This window comes from Phalacrocorax aristotelis, chromosome 4 (assembly GCF_949628215.1).
Source record: "Phalacrocorax aristotelis chromosome 4, bGulAri2.1, whole genome shotgun sequence".
Classification (NCBI taxonomy): domain Eukaryota; kingdom Metazoa; phylum Chordata; class Aves; order Suliformes; family Phalacrocoracidae; genus Phalacrocorax; species Phalacrocorax aristotelis.
In genome coordinates, this window is record NC_134279.1 from 38,166,993 (window position 1) to 38,184,737 (window position 17,745).

A 17,745-nucleotide genomic window follows, 5' to 3' on the forward strand; every position below is an offset into this window, starting at 1 on the left:
AGTTTAACTGAGAACTTACACAAGGCTCCTTTTACTTTCCATCTTTTCCTAGTTGTTTCATGGTATTTGTTTAATTAGCTGTTATTACTCAAATCTAGAAGTGACTTTGGTCTTGGAGGTCCTTAGCAGTTAGAACAACCATTTTTGCATGTTAGCCTTTACGGAAACTGCTTAAAATTGAGCAGGTCTCCTTAGGTATCAAATGTGAAATAACTCTTCACCTCAGGCTTGAAAATATCTGTCTTAAGTTTCCTGACTTTCTTGTTGGTGGTGTGACAAATGAAATATTACGCTGTTATCATGGGATTACTTTGAAGCTTCATCAAATTTTTCATGCCACCTTTCCAACTGTGAAGAAAATTTTTACTGCAACTGGTGCTCAGACTTCCAGGAGACATTGTTTTGTACTTTAAGCTGCAAGCAGCATTTTTCTTACATGAAATCTCTTTAGATTTATTTCAGTGAAGCCACTTTCTCTTATTACCCCAGAAACAAAGGGCAGCATGCACCTATGAAAGCGCTGACTTCTGAGGTGCATTTCATCCTTGATTAAATGTCCTGGGAAGCTCTAAGCCTCATGATTGACCATAGTACAAATTCTGTATGGTATTCAACTTGTGTTCTGGATTTCCCACTGCCAAGTCTTATAAGGAAGCCTCAGTCCTCAAAGGAGCTAATCAAGGTTTTCTCTTTAGTCTTATACAAATGCATGGCTATTGTTCCGTAACTAAGGGTTCTTGTGTGGATGTGCTTGATTTTTCTAATACGAGGGAGTACAAAAGACCTCAAAGTAGGTGGGTTATGAAGTTTAACGTGTCAGCAAGAGGACCTTGAATCTTTAATGTTGGACTTGATGCTACTAAGCCTCAAGAAGCTGTTTGCAATGGTTTCTTTTTAGATAAATTGGTGCATGCTTTTAACAAGAAGACAGATCCAAGTATTCTTTGTAACATAACAAAACTCGTACAAAACTTGCATGTTTAAACAGAGTTCTTGTGGGATGAGTTGTTTGATTCTTTACTACAATGAATGTATATTGCCTATGTGGAAAGGCTACATTTGTGTTCTTTTGCACACTTTTGTGTAATCATAACGTTTTCAGAAATTTGCTTGAAAAAATGTTGGGTTTTTTTTTCTTCCCTCAAAAGATAAGGTTTATTTTTAAAGGTGTCCTAAGGTAAAATAATACATTTTCTTATGACTCTGGATTGTGGCATTCAATTCTGAGCTGCTTTATTGCAGTGGTTTGTATTTTTTGATAATTAGTAATAGTTGCTTTATCATTCAGGTTTCTACCAATAACTTAAGTTGTCAAAAAGATTTAATTAGCTCTGTAGAACGTGACGATCTTTGGGAATTGTTTGTAGCCTTCAGTAGTATTTTTAATGTATTTTCTGAATGCAAAGTTACATTTCATTTCAGCGTGAGAATTTTTTTAAAATAGCATCAACTTTTCTTGGTAATAGAGCTTCAACTTCTATCCAGTTTTGGTTTACTGTTTTAAGACAGTCAAATAACTTGTACAGAATCTGATTATTAAAAGGCAATATGTGGAATTCTGTCATGTATGTTAGCATTGCGTGACTAAATTTAGTTCTGCATTCATTCTATTAACATGCTTTTAAGAGAGCTTAATCTAGGCAGGGAGGAGGTGCGCTTGTTAGTAATGGGAAGGTTTGCAAAATTGACTGCATTAGTCAGTCCCGCTGTCACTGGGATTGTCACTGTTGGAGACTTCTGATTCTGACAGATCGGTGTCATAAGCTGTGTATCTACTGACTCATCATCACTAATTTTCCACCAGTCGCTTTTGATGAAGGCTATTTTGTAAGAGTAGTTAGAGCAACTGTTTCAACTATATCATAGGGAACATGCATGTTAAGCGCAGTAGGAATGCTAATGAAAATACTGGTATCAGTGCTATCATTTTTTTGTTTGTATGCTGGTATAACAGCCTTCTTTATCCTGCTTAAGAAATGGTCAGCATTTTTTTTTCTTAAAAGTAACCAAAAAACCTAAACCAACCAACCAAAAAACTCCAACAAAACAACCAAAAACCGCAAAGTGAGAATAATTTGGATATTGTATAGGTGGTGTTATTGTGCTTTTTATATTAACCAAACCCTGTTACAAAGCTTGTGTTGTGCTGTAGGACAGAAGTGTTTAAGAATGACACTAGCTGCTCTGATCTGTCTTCAGCCATATGCTATCATTCATAAGGTGGCTGAATATAATGGCATTAAAGTAACAGATGTCAGCTGCAGCTAGTGAGGCAGGAATAGGGAAGATGATTCTACAAAAATACCAACGTAATTTGTCTTACCTTCTCTGTGTTTGGAGGTTGACCTACTTTAGGGTGGATTTTTTTACCAGTGTGAGAGACAGATCGATAAAGCAGGCTTTAGTATAGATGTGTTTGCCACATATAGTGTGTTTAAAGTAGACATGAATGCACTGTGTGCTTCCAGAGTCTCAGAAACAAACCATCCCTATAAGGCATGTGAAGCTGGATTTCTCAAGCCATAGCTCAAAACTTGCTCATTAGAAGCTTGCATTTCTTTAAAAATTGTCATAGCTGAGCCTTGGCAGCTGCCATGGTATTAAATCAGATTCTGGGAAAAAGCAGCTTTATCAGCTGTGACAGACAAAGGTTTGTGGGATTTATTAAGTGTTTGGTCTTAAAACTGAATCATTAAAATGTTTTTAACTTTAGGTGCTATACTGATGACCTCAGGCTATATATATGGACTATGTTTTCCTTCATTTTAATACAGTTTAATGGAGGTTAAGTTTGGCAGATATTCTATGTAGTCCATCTGTGGTGTTTAAGCAGTGACTACGCATTTTTTTATGCATCTGTAAATTCTTATACTGTTTATCAGCAAATGAAAGCCATATTTAACTATGTTCAACTGGAATTGTTAAAAAGTCCTAGATTACTGGGAGATAGCAAAATTCCTGTAGCGTTTTGATGCTGTACTTATTTCCCCAAGCTGACTACTTAAAATTACATTGCATTTCTAAGTGTCTTCAGATGTGAAGTGGGGGTGGGAACAGAAACACTGTTTTGAATGAACTGTTTATTTAAAAAAATATATATATTCAGCTAATATTCCAAGAAATTGTTCCTTGAAATATAATTGCCTTTGATGTCCCCAAGACCTACTGTTTAATGTATGTTGAATCCTGTTTGTGTGGCTGATTGAAACAAGTGTTAAAAGCCCTGTTTAAAAATGGTTTGGTGTTGATTAATGGTTGGTTCTTTTAAAAAGATATGTAAAGAAAAAATCAATATAAAACATATTGAGTGAATTTGAATGATCTGTTAGGTGACAGAATTAATTTCTGTATATTTACCTAGAAAACTATAGAAGTGAAGAACACATTTAAATGTTGGTTGTTTTTTTTTTAATTGTTTATACCTGAATTTAGGCTACAGAAAGTGAGGCTGGTGATATGGATCTCAGTGGGTTGCCAGAGACAGCAGTGGATTCTGAGGATGATGATGATGAAGAAGACATTGAAAGAGCATCAGATCCTTTGATGAGTAGGGATATTGTTAGAGACTGCTTGGAGAAAGACCCAATAGACAGGACAGATGATGATATTGGTAAGTATTGCAATGTAGTAAAATACTATCAAATTTCTTCTTGTCCACCAAAAAAGGATTAACTTTTGAGCTTGAGGTTTTATGTTAATCATTCATTTTTGTAGTTGGTAAGTTTAGTGTTTATTCTGTAAGGTGATTCAGAAATGTCATAAATTCAGCCATTGAATGAGTACAACCAAAGAAGAGGAGGGAAACACACATGGGTGAAAACTATTAGTTACTGGCCCTTGAGATCTCGAACATCAACTTTTAATTGACATCAGAACTGGTTTATGAAGTAAACACCATTGTGTACTGGAAAACCTTGGGAAAGTCAACATTAATGTCAGCACTGGATGCTTATCACATTAAAGTTTTTAATTGTAGGTTGTGATGTGTCTGTTTTAAACTACAGATACAGTTCTGTGTTAAACATTGGAGCCTTTAAGACCTCTACATAAATGTGCATCTAATCAAACTGATTTGCTATGTTAGTGTACAGGCTAATGCATTGAAAGCAAAGCAGAACTAGAATTCAAATTCTTAAAATTTCTAATCTAATCTGTTTCACTGCCTGAGTTTTAATTTTTTTCTTTTGTCAAAGCATGACTAAATGATGATTAAGGTCGACTATCAGATGATTAAGGGGACTGAAGCATCTCTCATATGAGGAAGGTCTAAGAGAACTGGGACTGTTCAGCCTGGAGAAGAAAAGTCTCGGGGTGGATCTTATTCATGCATGCAAATACCTGGAGGGAGGGTGTAAAGATGACAGAGCCAGGCTCTTCTTAGTGGTGCCTGGTGACAGGACCAGAGGCAGTGAGCACAAACTGAAATCCAGAAGGGTCTGTCTGATGACCAGGAAACGCTTTGTTTGTTTGTTTGTTTCCTGTGAGGGTGACTGAGCACTGCATAGGTTGCCCAGAGAGGTGGTACAGAGGTCCCCTTCCTTGGAGGTATTCAGAAGCCAGCTGGAATTGGTCCTGGGCAATTGGCTGTAGGTGGCCCTGCTTGAGCAGGAGGGCTTGACTGGACAGCCTCCAGAGGTCCCTTCCAATCTCAACCATTCTGTGTTTCAGGGTGAATATAAATATAGGAAAAAGATGAGGTCCTACTGACTACTTTCAGTAGGTTTTTTAGATCAAACTGAATGCAAAAAATGTCTAGCATTTAGGTTACATAATTCCTCAGCAGGACTACTAAGAAAAATTGAACTCTAGTTACGAACAATGTAAAAAGTGAAAATATGGGAGAAGTTAACAGCTGAGTACAAGTATAACTCCAGGGCCTACAGAAGACAGACCAGCAATAGTCACCTTTGAGATAGTAATACTGTTCTGTCTGGAATTTTGTGAACATGCCAGGTGATGATCATGTACAATTTACTGTTAGGCCTAGCCGAGGAAGGGATGGCTTTACTAATGCCCTAGCTCAGTTTTTGAAATTTCTGTTCTTAATGTCTTGCTGTGTGTCCTGGTTTCAGCTGGAATAGAGTTAATTTTCTTCCTAGTAGCTGGTATAGTGCTGTGTTTGGGATTTAGTATGAGAATAATGTCAATGACACACTGATGTTTTAGTTGTTGCTCAGTAGTGCTTACACTAGTCAAGGACTTTTCAGTTCCCATGCTCTGCCGGGTGCATAAGAAGCTGGGAGGGGGCACAGCCGGGGCAGCTGGCCCCGACTGACCAAAGGGATATTCCATACCATATGGCATCATGCTCAGCATATTAACTGGGGGGAGTCGGCTGGGAGGGGTGCGATCCACTGCTTGGGGACTGGCTGGGTAGTGGTTGATGGGTGGTGAGTGGTTGCCTCACTTGTTTTTCCTGTTTTTTGTTCTTCTCTCTCTCTCTCTTATTGTTTTCCTTTTCATTAATACTATTATTATTGCATTTTATTTCAGTTATTAAACTGTTCTTACCCCAACCCATGATTTTTCTTACTTTTGTTCTTCAGATTCTCTATTCCATCCCACCAGGTGGGAGGGTGAGCGAGGTCCTGTGTGGTGCTTGGTTGCTGACTGGAGTTAAACCACGAGACTGTGTTTTATGTAGGCCTATCGTAGTCTTCATGGACTTATTGCCCTGTCTAGCTGGAGAATTAGAATTTCATCGGTTGTGTTCAGAGCTCTCGGGTTACGTTACAATTCTTCCATTATACTGACTTTTACTTTGCAGGGCTTCTATTGATGATATGACCAGCCAGTCTGTGTCTACAAAATACCCAGTAATTACAACAGGCCACTGTACATGATTTATTAGTATACAGAAACGATTGTGCAGCATTTTAGCTTAAGTAGCCTCAGGCATCTTGCTGAAGAACTGCCTTTGCTGTGCTTTATTGTTTTGACATGCACGATTCAGTGGGCTTTTTCTCCTTCAGAACAACTACTGGAATTCATGCATCAATTGCCTGCTTTTGCCAACATGACAATGTCAGTGAGGAGAGAGCTCTGTGCTGTAATGGTGTTTGCAGTTGTGGAGAGAGCAGGAACTATTGTACTAAACGATGGGGAAGAGGTCAGTAGAAGTTACTTTGGACTCTCCTATTATACCAGATGTCCCAGATTCAACAGGGTTAAGGTCCTCTTTTGTTGCTTAAAAATTAAAAAAGAAAAAGTAACATCGATCAGTTAAATTACGTCTCTTTTTGTTCTGCATTCCATTTTTTGTTTAAGCACTCACACAACATTTATGCAATAAAAGCATACGAGAATACTCTTCATAATGTACAAAATGCTTCCTGCCTATTGGAGTGGATTTTGGGAGTTTATTTCAGTGTTTAAGTGGTGGTTTAAAACCACCATTTTTATTTTTATTTTTTCCTTTTAAAATAAAAAATATATGTTTATTTTTACAGTCTTCCATAAATTCTTAACATTATAATTAAATGTAGGATTCCAGTTTTCTTAAGCTGGAAATAGCTGCACGTGTTTTCATAAATGTTTTCAAAACATTCATAAATGTTTTCAATAGGTGCTAGAAAATAACTTTTTCTTTGGAAAAATGGTAAGGGTTTTACCTGTAGAGTATGATATTAGAATTTCAAGTGATTCTGTTTTCACGTATCCTGCAACATTTGATTTATAGCTGGATTCCTGGTCAGTCATTTTGAATGGCTCTGTGGAGGTGACGTACCCTGATGGAAGAACAGAGATACTCTGCATGGGGAACAGTTTTGGTGTTTCCCCTACCATGGAAAAGGAATATATGAAAGGAGTGATGAGAACCAAAGTGGATGACTGCCAGGTAGTGTGTTGGACTGTAATACACGCAAAATCATATACATATAGGCTTAATGCAACTTAATAACCAGATGTGGTTTTATTTTACACTGAATATATGTAAAATCTCCAGCATGTAACCCTGTACAATGGTTGGGAAATACAGTTCCTGCATACCCACAGTCTGGGAAATTGAATTCGCATCATCATTTTGGGTGAAGAGGTTTGTTTACATGCTTCCTCCAGAACTTGGGGTCCAGCAGCCTGTTGCATAAATCCATTGCTTCAAACTTTCCCTTAGGATCTCAAGATCCATTAGCCATTACAGGCTCTTACTTCTACAGGTGATAACCTTCTTCCTTAATTCAGCTACTGAATCTTGAAGTAGTACAAGCTCTTTGTCCCACGGTTTGAGTAGACATTCTAGTTTCAGCCAATCCGGCCTTTCAGGAAAAATGCCTTGATGTTTGCTGTAGCATAAAACTACTAGCCTGTGGTTGCTATTTACTTATTCCCATCCAGAAGATAATACCCAAACTCTGGGTGAATTAAGCATTTTGCTTGGTCCTGATGGCTAATTAGCTTCTAGTAGATGCCATTTGAAATAGGTGTAAATGTATCTTAAGTTAGTCACCTGGTTTAGTTTGCCCATCTAACTTCCAAAAAGTGCATAAATGGTATCTTGTTAGGATAATGTTTTTCAACAAATCTAAACTGTGGGAGTTCTGTTTCAGCTGCTATTAGCTGCTGGAAATAAAAAGGATATGTAAAGAAATTCTGAAGAATGCAGGAGGAAAGACTATCTCTTTGGATCTCATGCTCATTTATCAACTTTTCAATCAGAAGACAGTATCACGTCCTTTCAGTTAAATACCCAAGTTAACATAAGATGACAATTTATTTCTGAGTATTTGCCCCCAAAAAGATACAGAAGTATGAAACTTTTAACAAGTTATAGAAAACAATTCATGGTCTATACAGTATTTTTTTTTACTAAGTTGTAGTAGGTAGTCTTAATTACGTTTGCATAGTGTTGGTGCTAGGAATATTCTTCAGATATTTATTCTTGCATTTTTTCTTGGCTGAGCAGAAGACTGTAGAAAATATTTTTTCCTGCTGTATGCTTTAATCCAGAAGTAATTTGTTTCTGTGTGCCCACACTCATGTAATTGAATAAAAGTTAGTTTTCTTTATGATTGACTTCATTAATAATAAATATCAAAAATGAGAATTATTTACGGCAGCAGTAGGCACAAAAACCTAAAAGCTTGGTTTTCCCTTCAATCTCTTAACCCTCTAAACACCACACAAAAACTTGCATGGGAGAAAAAATACTAGCTAGGATACTGAGCTTCATCTCCAGCAGAGGGGAGGTGAAAGCAACTAAACAAAAATGGCTGATAATGCTAAATCTTCTTGCTCTGACGAATCTTGGCCTCCTCTAACTGCAAGATTGTAGTGGAAGTACTGTCCTTGTGTGTTCATCTGCTTACTGCAGCTGAACTGCTGGAAAGACGAATTTGGCTCGCTGCAGGTTGAGAAACTTTGGCTCACTGCAGGCTGAGAAGCTACTTTATCTTTTCTATTAATAGAGTACTTGCATCTTAAGTCTAACTGCTTTTCTGAAGATTTTTACGTTTTAATACTGGTGCACAACGATTCTTTCCAGTTTGTTTGTATAGCCCAGCAAGATTACTGCCGCATCCTCAATCAAGTGGAAAAGAACATGCAGAAGGTAGAAGAGGAAGGGGAGATTGTGATGGTGAAGGAGCACAGGGAGCTTGATCGCACTGGAACAAGAAAAGGTCACATTGTCATCAAGGTAAAAGCAAAAGAGGGAGTGCCTTGCAAAAGTCTGTGTTCTATAAACTACTTAACTTGGCAAGTTAGGTCCAGGATTAGTTGAGATATATATTATAAAAATATATATTTGAAAATAGAGAATAATTCTAGTTTTTCTCTTTATTATTATGTGCAGGTGATTTCTATAAAAAATTACATAAATTTTTTACATTTCTAATCACAGTGGTTATACTGTTGCGTTTGCTTAGCTCATTAGTCAGTAGATGCCACTATTCTTTCTAGTGTAACAAATCTGCAGTATGTTACAAGAAAACAATTTTGCATTTTTTAAAAAATCTGGTTTAATAACTAAGATTTTTTTCTTTTTAATAGGGAACAGCTGAAAGGTTAACAATGCATTTGGTGGAAGAACACTCTGTGGTAGACCCAACATTTATAGAAGACTTCCTCTTGACATATCGGACCTTTCTTTCCAGCCCAATGGAAGTGGGCAAGAAGTTGTTGGAGTGGTTCAATGACCCCAGCCTCAGGGATAAGGTTAAAATCCCCTGAATTACATACCTGTTACCATTTCCATTGAAATATAAGCTATTAAGAATAAAATGTATTTTAGAGAGAATGACTAAACTGAATAAGACAGAAATAGCTGGTGCTACATTTTAATGGCAGAATATGTAGATAACACTAACAAAATATTTTTTCCTTATTTTCTTTTATTTAAGTATTAATGTGCTCAGGCAAGGCAAATTAGCCATGTTTTACCTTGCTGTGGTTTTACTGCATAACTGAGTTGCTTGCAAGTATAGGGAAAGCTTTTTTCCAATAATTAGTATTTTTATTTAATATAATTCAATAGAATTAAATTGTGTCTTGAAATTTGAGCATGTAACTAAGTTCTGTGTTCTCCATACATAATACATACATACATAATACTACTTAACACAACTTGGCAAACATTTTGTGATAATTTCTTTTTATATCAAGAGACTAGAAATATAGCCATTGTTAAGAATCTGATGAGCCTTACACAGCATTTAGAAATACCCAACCCAAATACAAGAAAGCAATCAAACATCTTCTTCCCTAAACAAAACTACCATGATGGAAGAGTAAGGCCCTGTATATCCAGTTTTGGCACACTGTCTGTTGAGGCTATGCTGTGCTTCACACTGTAGTGCTTTGTTTTCACTTGTATACAAATTTCTTATCTGTAAAAAAAAAACCTAGTAAAAATTTCCAAATGTTTTTTGCAAGTATGAAACCAAGGGAATTATATCAATAAGGTTAAAAAGAAATTTGGTTTTCAACTCCTATTTAGATCTGGGTATTGCTTTGAGAAATGCTACTATGCCTGTGTATTGGAGGAAGGATCTTCCATTTGGGAGAGACGATAGGCTTTGCAGCTAATATTGTTTAGCATAGGCTTGTTACAGATTCAGAGCTATAATATTGGAGTTAATCTTTAAACTTATTTTTCTTGTCCTCCAATGGATAATCCCCTCAGCCTCTGTAAAAGCATGAGCCAGCACAGTTCGTGGTATCAGGTCTGAAAACAGAGCAGCTCTTTGTTCTGCCGTCTCAATAACCAGCCCTTTCTGACATCCAGTAGCACTGACAGAAAGGCAGGAGTCAGAGAACAGCTTGGGACAAGTGGAGATAAGCAAGTGAGGAGCAAGGGATCTGGAAGATTTTGGCTGTTTTGTGTTAGGGGCTGATAGGCAGCGAGGAGAGGGAAAGGGGTGAGCAGAACTTCCTGAGGATGATCAGTACTCAGTAGTAATCACACTGGGACATTTGAGGTGATCATTTGCTGGTGATTTTGCCCAGGAGCAGGGTACTTGACTTTACAGCTTTAATCTTCTTTTAACGCTGTTCCTGGTTGTGACACAAGTAATAGCATTCCTCTGGAAGTCACCGTCCAACCCTTTCCAGCACAGTGTTGTTTGCGTGTACATTAGTAAGTCCCAACTTTGAAAGCAGCATTGATATTGAAACTATCACTGCAGTGACTGAAAATATATTATGTGGTATGGCTTACAACTTCCCAGCCAATTTTGAAAATCTACAATTAGCCTAAGTTTAACCAGACATTGTCTGGATCTTCCAATGTCATCCACATTAACGAGAAACACCACAGATGTTTAACAGAAAGGAAGTTCATCTTGGATTTCAAAGGTGGAAAAATCTCAAATATGTTGGAAATGGTACCCCTAGCCTACACCCCTGTGGCTGCAGCACATAGTGCTGTGCAGTTGCCTCCTGTTAGAAATCTGAACTCTTGAGGAGTTCTGAAGTACTTGATTAGTTTGGTGATTAATTTTAGCAATTATTCTGAATTCACTGGCTTTTCTGGGGTAAAAGGCAAACTACTTGGAAACTGTATATGAGGGTGGCAGGGTTTGGTTTTGGATGCCTGGTGTCAGACCTTTAGCATAAGAGGCTGCAGAGGTTTAGATTTTGTGCAGATGCAAAGAATGTACAGGGGTTAGCTTCAGCTGATGAAAATTTGTATGAGATTTTGTTCTTAAGCTCTAGTTTTTGAAATGTTTAGAGGTTTTTCTCTACTAAATTACTTTCCCAACATAACAGAAGAAACGCAGCAGTATTTTTAGAGATAACTTTGAGTGGCACAACCATTTTGGGTTCAGGAGCTTTTTAAAAATAGTGTCAATGAATATTAATTCAAGACATCAAAACTCTCTTATTTTGTAAGAACAAGTGCTGCCGATGTTCCAGGTCAAATCGCACACTAAGATAAAATTGTATAGTGGAAGCATATAATTTTAAAAAATGCAGCTCTAATTTTGTGGCTTTACCTTCAATAACATTAACTGATAGTATTTCTTTACACTTTGTTAGGAAAAACCCTTAAAATACCACCTAAGATCCTTCTGAACTTAATAATCATAGTTGCTTGAGGGTAGTAGGGGTGGAGAGAAAGGAGTAGTAGTAGACTGAAAGATTGACTCTAAGAGAAAGAATTGCATGTATTTGCTGTTAAAACCTCTTTCCTGCTTCTCACAATAGCTCCTTTTTTCCTGCCTCTCTAAACATACAATAGTTCTTTTACACAGGTAAATGCCTAATGAAGTTAATGGTAGCTTATCTAAAAATTTGTGAGATTCAAGAACCAATATAAAGCAGTTTCAGAAGCTTTATGATCATGTGCTTGAAGAAGTAAGCAGATTTGGAAATGTACATGAACAGGAAATTGTTGCCTCATACCTGTGTGCTCTATTCCCTACTCAATCAAATTTGATACGGCCAGTGTTAATTTTCTAACTCACGGTATTCTTTCTGAGATACAACATAAAATAGCTTATACAAAAGAAAGCAATTTTAATACTTAATTCTTTCTATCCTCCTGGTAAATGATTGTGTATTAGTAAGGTTAGGTTTGGATGTGTATATATAATATAATATTTAGGATCCCAGTGGAAATTTACAGGGGCTTTAAGGAGCAGTATTTTTAAAGGACTTACCAGTAGTGCTGTTCTAGATATTCCTGGAGAATATTTATATTATTGATTGATTTTCAGGTTACACGGGTAGTATTGTTGTGGGTGAACAATCACTTCAATGATTTTGAAGGAGATCCTGCTATGACTCGATTTTTGGAAGAATTTGAGAACAATTTGGAGAGGGAGGTAAGAGTGAGGGTTTTTTCTGACAGTTTGGGATGTCGGGGAGTAGTCAGGCTGTTAGGTATAACTCATGCTTTTCTTTTGTAGAAAATGGGTGGACATTTGAGGCTGTTAAATATTGCTTGTGCTGCTAAAGCTAAACGAAGATTGATAACCTTAACAAAGCCATCTCGAGAAGCCCCTTTGCCTTTTATCTTGCTGGGAGGGTCAGAAAAGGGATTTGGAATCTTTGTTGACAGTGTAGATTTTGGTAGCAAAGCTACAGAAGCAGGCTTGAAACGTGGAGACCAGGTATGTAATTTTAAAATGTCTCCCCCCTCCTATCCCCCCCCCCCCCTTTTGTTTCCTTTCTCTTTGCTAAATAAAAATAACACCACCTGTTTGTAATTTTAGATACTGGAAGTGAATGGTCAAAACTTTGAAAACATTCAGCTGTCAAAAGCCATGGAAATCCTTAGAAATAACACTCATCTGTCTATCACTGTGAAAACCAATTTATTTGGTAAGTTTGTGTACACTTTCCATTCTAATTTATGTGGAGTCTTCATTTTTATTTTAATGGTTTAAAATTTTTTGTTTGAAATGCTTTTTTTGGGGAGAATAGAAAAAGGAAGCTTGCAGGTCCTAAAATACTTTTGTTCATAATTGCAGAGAAAAATTTATGAATAGGGTCTTATATGAAGTGGCTTCACTCTCACAAGTCCATGTTTCTCGATTAAGAGGAACTATTGCAACCATTTAGCTTGAGTTTATAAAACTTGTTTGTACAGGCAATGTTAGTCCTTTTTCAAGAAGCAAGCCTCTTCTGGAATTTCATCTGATTAGTGATCTTAATCTGTCTGCTGAATTTGCTCATAGTTTTCCAGTCGGTGCCCACAATGAGTGCAACAAGGTTAATAGAAACTTTCTTGCCAGCTGCGTGAAAACAATCTTGCTGCCCTCCGAATCTATTCTCTTCATTTCTCCCTCTAAAAAGTACTAAAGCAGTCACGAAGCTTTAAGCAGCTCAAGACCTCAGCTAGCATCATAAGTTATTAATAGTTTGTGGGGTTTGTCTGATTTTTACTACTGGATACTTGGATTATTTATATAATTTAGTGATGTGTTCCCCAAATATTTTTTTCAGGATCAGGTTCTTTGTCGCAAATAAGTAGGGCAGAATATTACCACAGGATGTCACTGCACTAAACAATTGATTAAATATGCTTAGGTTATCTCCAGAAGTAATTTGTCGAATCTATTTCCGGGGGAGGATTTTTTTTTGTTTTGCAGTACAGATTCTAATATTTTGTTCCTAATAATTAAGGCATTTCTTCATATATCTGTATATGCTTGTTTAGCAGTATGTGCTTGTTTCTCTATGTGTAAGTTCTGTGTAACAATCCTTCACACACTAGGTTTTTGGATCTCGTGTTGCTTTAGTATGTTTAAGATTAAACCCGATTTCTTAATTTCTTCAGAAGTTGTGTTTCTCTAAGTTTTTAATCTTGTTGCTCCACTGCAAATACTGAAATCATGTCACAGAAGAGTCTCAGAATGGTTACTTTCTGGTGTATTGCATGCAGTATTTCATGTCAACAAATCCCAAAAGGAGAGTTTCCTTTTTTTAAACAGCATCATTTTGTCTGTATCTAATTTGTCTCTCCAGCCCCCAGCTCCTTTTCAACAATATGCTTATTGGCTTGGATTACCTCCCTCCACTTTTCTTTGTGTTTCTTACTTGAAGCTTTTGAAGTCTCTTGGTGATTTGTTGTGTACCTCTGGAGATAAGGATGAATATTAAGGACGACAAAATTATTATGTAATAGTAAAACCTAGCCCATAATACTCATCCTTAGCTTTTTGCTCTTATTTCTACTACTTCTACAATTGGTCCCGCTTTTTCTACAGTTCCTCGGTTTTAATTAACACTTTTAATTTAGTTTTCATTCATTTTAATTCATTATTACAAATCAACTCATCAGATGACTTTTCCAGTTATATATGGAGACTTCCTCTCATGCTTAGAATATGTGACCTCATCTCCAGATCAGTTTTGTTTGATTTATTTAAGTATATCAACATTTTTGTGAAGCTAAAAGTTGCAGTAGAAGAACTAATTCACAAATTCGTCAGGTATTTCTGATGTTTTTTGTGTATATCTGGCAGATGGATGCAACACCCCTGTCAAACATCGAAGGTGTCTCAGTAGTCTCATACTTTCTTGCATTTTCCTTATGACTTTGCAGTTTCCCCTCTGATTTCTGATTTTCTGATCCTGTTGCTAATAATTTCTTGTCCATATGAGAGCTTTTGTTGCTGGCTAAAACTTTCTTTCTCATTTGTTAGTTTTCCTATCTCATTTTTGCCTAGTGGGCTCTTTTTATGCGTGTTACTGTTCTGCAGAAGCCTGTGTCCTTAGGTGGAAAAGTCAAAGTCGTCCCGTTGACGCCATCTGTGCAAACATGTGGTCATTGAGTGTATTTCTATTGTGAGCTGGCCCAATTTACTGATTTTTGATTCGCCTACAGAAAATTGAATGTCCTTTTAAAAATTTAAAAATTTTTTAAAGTCGTATCTCTAATTTAATACTTGAATTGACAGAACATCCTAATCAGTTTTTTGTGATGATTAATATTAAATTGATCTGGTGCACAGGGCTTTCTTTTAAATTTTTGTTCTTTTTCTTTCCTCCCTTTTCCTGTCTTGTGCAGTTTTTAAAGAATTGTTAACACGGTTGTCAGAGGAAAAAAGAAATGGTGCTCCCCACCTGCCTAAAATTGGTGATATTAAAAAGGCGAGTCGTTATTCCATCCCAGACCTTGCTGTTGATGTGGAGCAGGTAATAGGATTAGAAAAAGTAAATAAGAAAAGTAAAGCCAATACAGTTGGGGGAAGAAATAAGTTAAAGAAGATACTTGACAAGACTCGAATCAGTATTCTGCCTCAGAAACCATACAAGTGAGTATTTCCTCTTAAATGTTTGCTTTGTGTTGAATTTTAATAATTTCTCATGATTCTTACAGTTTTTCATGATGCTTTTTAACTTATTAATGCAAATCACACTTATATCTGAAAAACTATACTGGAAAATCGTAGTTTGAATATTTGAATGATCATAGACTACTAACAATGCACTCCTGACATCAATATGGATGTATCATATTTCTTATAGATGAAGTGATGGCACAAATACTTTTTCATGTCATTAACTCATTTATTTTAAGAGGACTGTTAACTGGAAGTATCCCAGGCAATTAATTTCAGAATAACTCTGCAAACAGGTTTGCTTCCAAATGGTTGATAGAAGCAATTATTTCAATTCATCCACGTTCCAGTGGTCTACAAGAATTTCTGTGTACTGCCATAAGGGAGACAGAGGTGAAAATTTTAACTTGGATTCTTTGATAGAAATGAGTATTTCTTTTAACGAAAGCTAAATATGGTATCGGATATGTTCTATTCTATGAACAGATTTTAGAAATAGAGTTCTGATAAGGACTGTTGGAAACAATAGGAGAATGAGGTTTATATGATTTTTATGGGAATGTGGTTCTTGGCCAAGACAGATGGCATCGATGGGAAAAATGAATTGTAGAGGGTAGTTGATGTGTAATCACTGTTTTCTCTTGCATTCTTCTTTTCTGTGTCCCACTGAGGAATAAATCTATTCTATGTAAATTCATGAAAAAGACACTTGTGCTGAAAATCCAGGATTTTTTCCCTGCTGTTACTTTAAAAACAAAGTTTGCTTAAGTAGTGCGAGGTATTTCCTACTAAATGAATACTGTTCCGAAACATTACAAATAGAATGTTAGTAATGTAAAGATTAAATGAATATAAATTATTTTACCCAAATACTGGATATTTCTTAAATAGATACATTTCAGCAGAGGAGAATCTGTAAATCCTCTTTCTATGTTGTATGTCTTTAGAAGGCCTTCTTTTATTTCACAGGTCTTGTATGTTTGTTCCTCTGGTGAGCCATGCGTACTGTTAGGCATGATATTTTGCATTGTTCACCATTATTCCGAGCTTTTCCATAAAATTTTCTTCTTGGTTTTCTTTTTTTGATTGATTCCTTTCATTTTTGCACTTCTGTGCAGGGACCTCTTTGGGTAAGACTCAGAAAAACAGTACATTTGACCTATTTTCTTTTCCTTTTGCTAGCTTTACTTCGTGTGTTATATATAGCAATTTGTCTGCAGAGCCTGTTGACATTCAGTTGTTTGTGGCTGCACAGTTTCTGCATAGAGATGTGTAGCTGTAGACTTTCCTGTTTGTGCTTTTTTCCCCCTCCCCCGTTGGATAGAAACTTCTATCTCATTCTCCCTAATAAGTAATCGTGTTGCATATATTAAGGGACTTTACCTATTCTGACATGTTTTTAAATACCAAAAATCAAGAGGGATGAAAAAAGCTGATTTACTCATTAATTAAAGTAGGTATTTAAAGACTTCATGAGTCAGCTAGCTTATGGCATGAAACTGTCCATCTTTTTGGAACATGAGTGCTGCCGAGGTCTCCAGTGCCTCCAGAATGTATCCAGATAAAACTAATCTTTAAACTAGAATGAGGTCACTCTCAGAGGGAGCTTGTCTGCTTCATGAGACATTGAATCAGTACTAAAGATGAATCAGTTTCAGCAGGAGATAATGCCTTCCTTCAGTCTTGCTTTTTAGTCCAATAATGTCAAGTAACTTCCCGAACTGAGCAAACAGCACCATTTCCTCTGCATCTACTGGGAAATCTTCTCTCCGCCAGCTATGAGGCATCTCTTGAAGTGTGCTTTTGGCTACAGCCTCCGCTTAAGCATTTTGCTTTCTTTACTCTTCTAATCCAGAGTGGTTTTGTGGTCTGTAGGCTCAATTGTCCAAATAAGGACTAAACACAACCCCCACCTCCATCTCTAGCAAAGTTCTGCTAGTCCATAGTGCAGCATCCCAGACAAAGAAGCAGCCCCCTTCTCTCCTCTCTCTGTTTGCATCTCTGCAGTGGGATGTACAGGATACTGTGCTTTGAAGGAAGAAGCACTCAGACAGCTCTGCCATTCCATTATCCCTTCTACCCTATTTGACATTCAGCAGGAAAGTTATTTCTTAGTTAATGCTATCTCCCTGCGTGGCAAATGCATATAGAAAGCAATAGAAATGCCTTTCCTTTCAAACCACAGTCTTTTTTCACCAGCATAATAAAATATTTTATCTAACAGCAGGGGCAGTTGATCTTCATGGGACCTGGAGTTTTCTAGTGTTGCTATTTGTATCTGAAATTTCTGGGGCTCATTTCTTGTTTGCATACATTAGAACTCACTCAGATTCTGATTTAAGTTTTAAAAACAGAGTAAACTGAGTGCAGAGTAAGTACTTTCCAATTTAGTATATGAATACTTAGAATTGAGAAGAATCTTAGGAACTGTACTTATATTTTTTTTTTTAAACCTAACATTTGTCATTGATCCACTTTACTGAAGCTGCTTCGGTCATGATGTACAGGATAGATGTAA

At 36.7% G+C, this 17,745-nt stretch overlaps 1 protein-coding gene across 13 annotated transcripts in view; it reads left to right on the top strand.

The window, feature by feature from the left end:
• Positions 1–17,745, top strand: part of RAPGEF2 (Rap guanine nucleotide exchange factor 2) — a 190,209-nt gene that overhangs the window by 147,252 nt on the left and 25,212 nt on the right. For all 13 annotated transcript variants that reach the window (XM_075091045.1, XM_075091044.1, XM_075091040.1 and 10 more), the window contains 9 exons: positions 3,433–3,610; positions 5,973–6,109; positions 6,680–6,838; positions 8,483–8,635; positions 8,989–9,153; positions 12,156–12,263; positions 12,348–12,551; positions 12,654–12,762; positions 14,954–15,200. In XM_075091045.1, the coding sequence (XP_074947146.1) occupies positions 3,433–3,610; positions 5,973–6,109; positions 6,680–6,838; positions 8,483–8,635; positions 8,989–9,153; positions 12,156–12,263; positions 12,348–12,551; positions 12,654–12,762; positions 14,954–15,200 (1,460 nt within the window). The remainder of the gene's footprint in view (positions 1–3,432; positions 3,611–5,972; positions 6,110–6,679; positions 6,839–8,482; positions 8,636–8,988; positions 9,154–12,155; positions 12,264–12,347; positions 12,552–12,653; positions 12,763–14,953; positions 15,201–17,745) is intronic.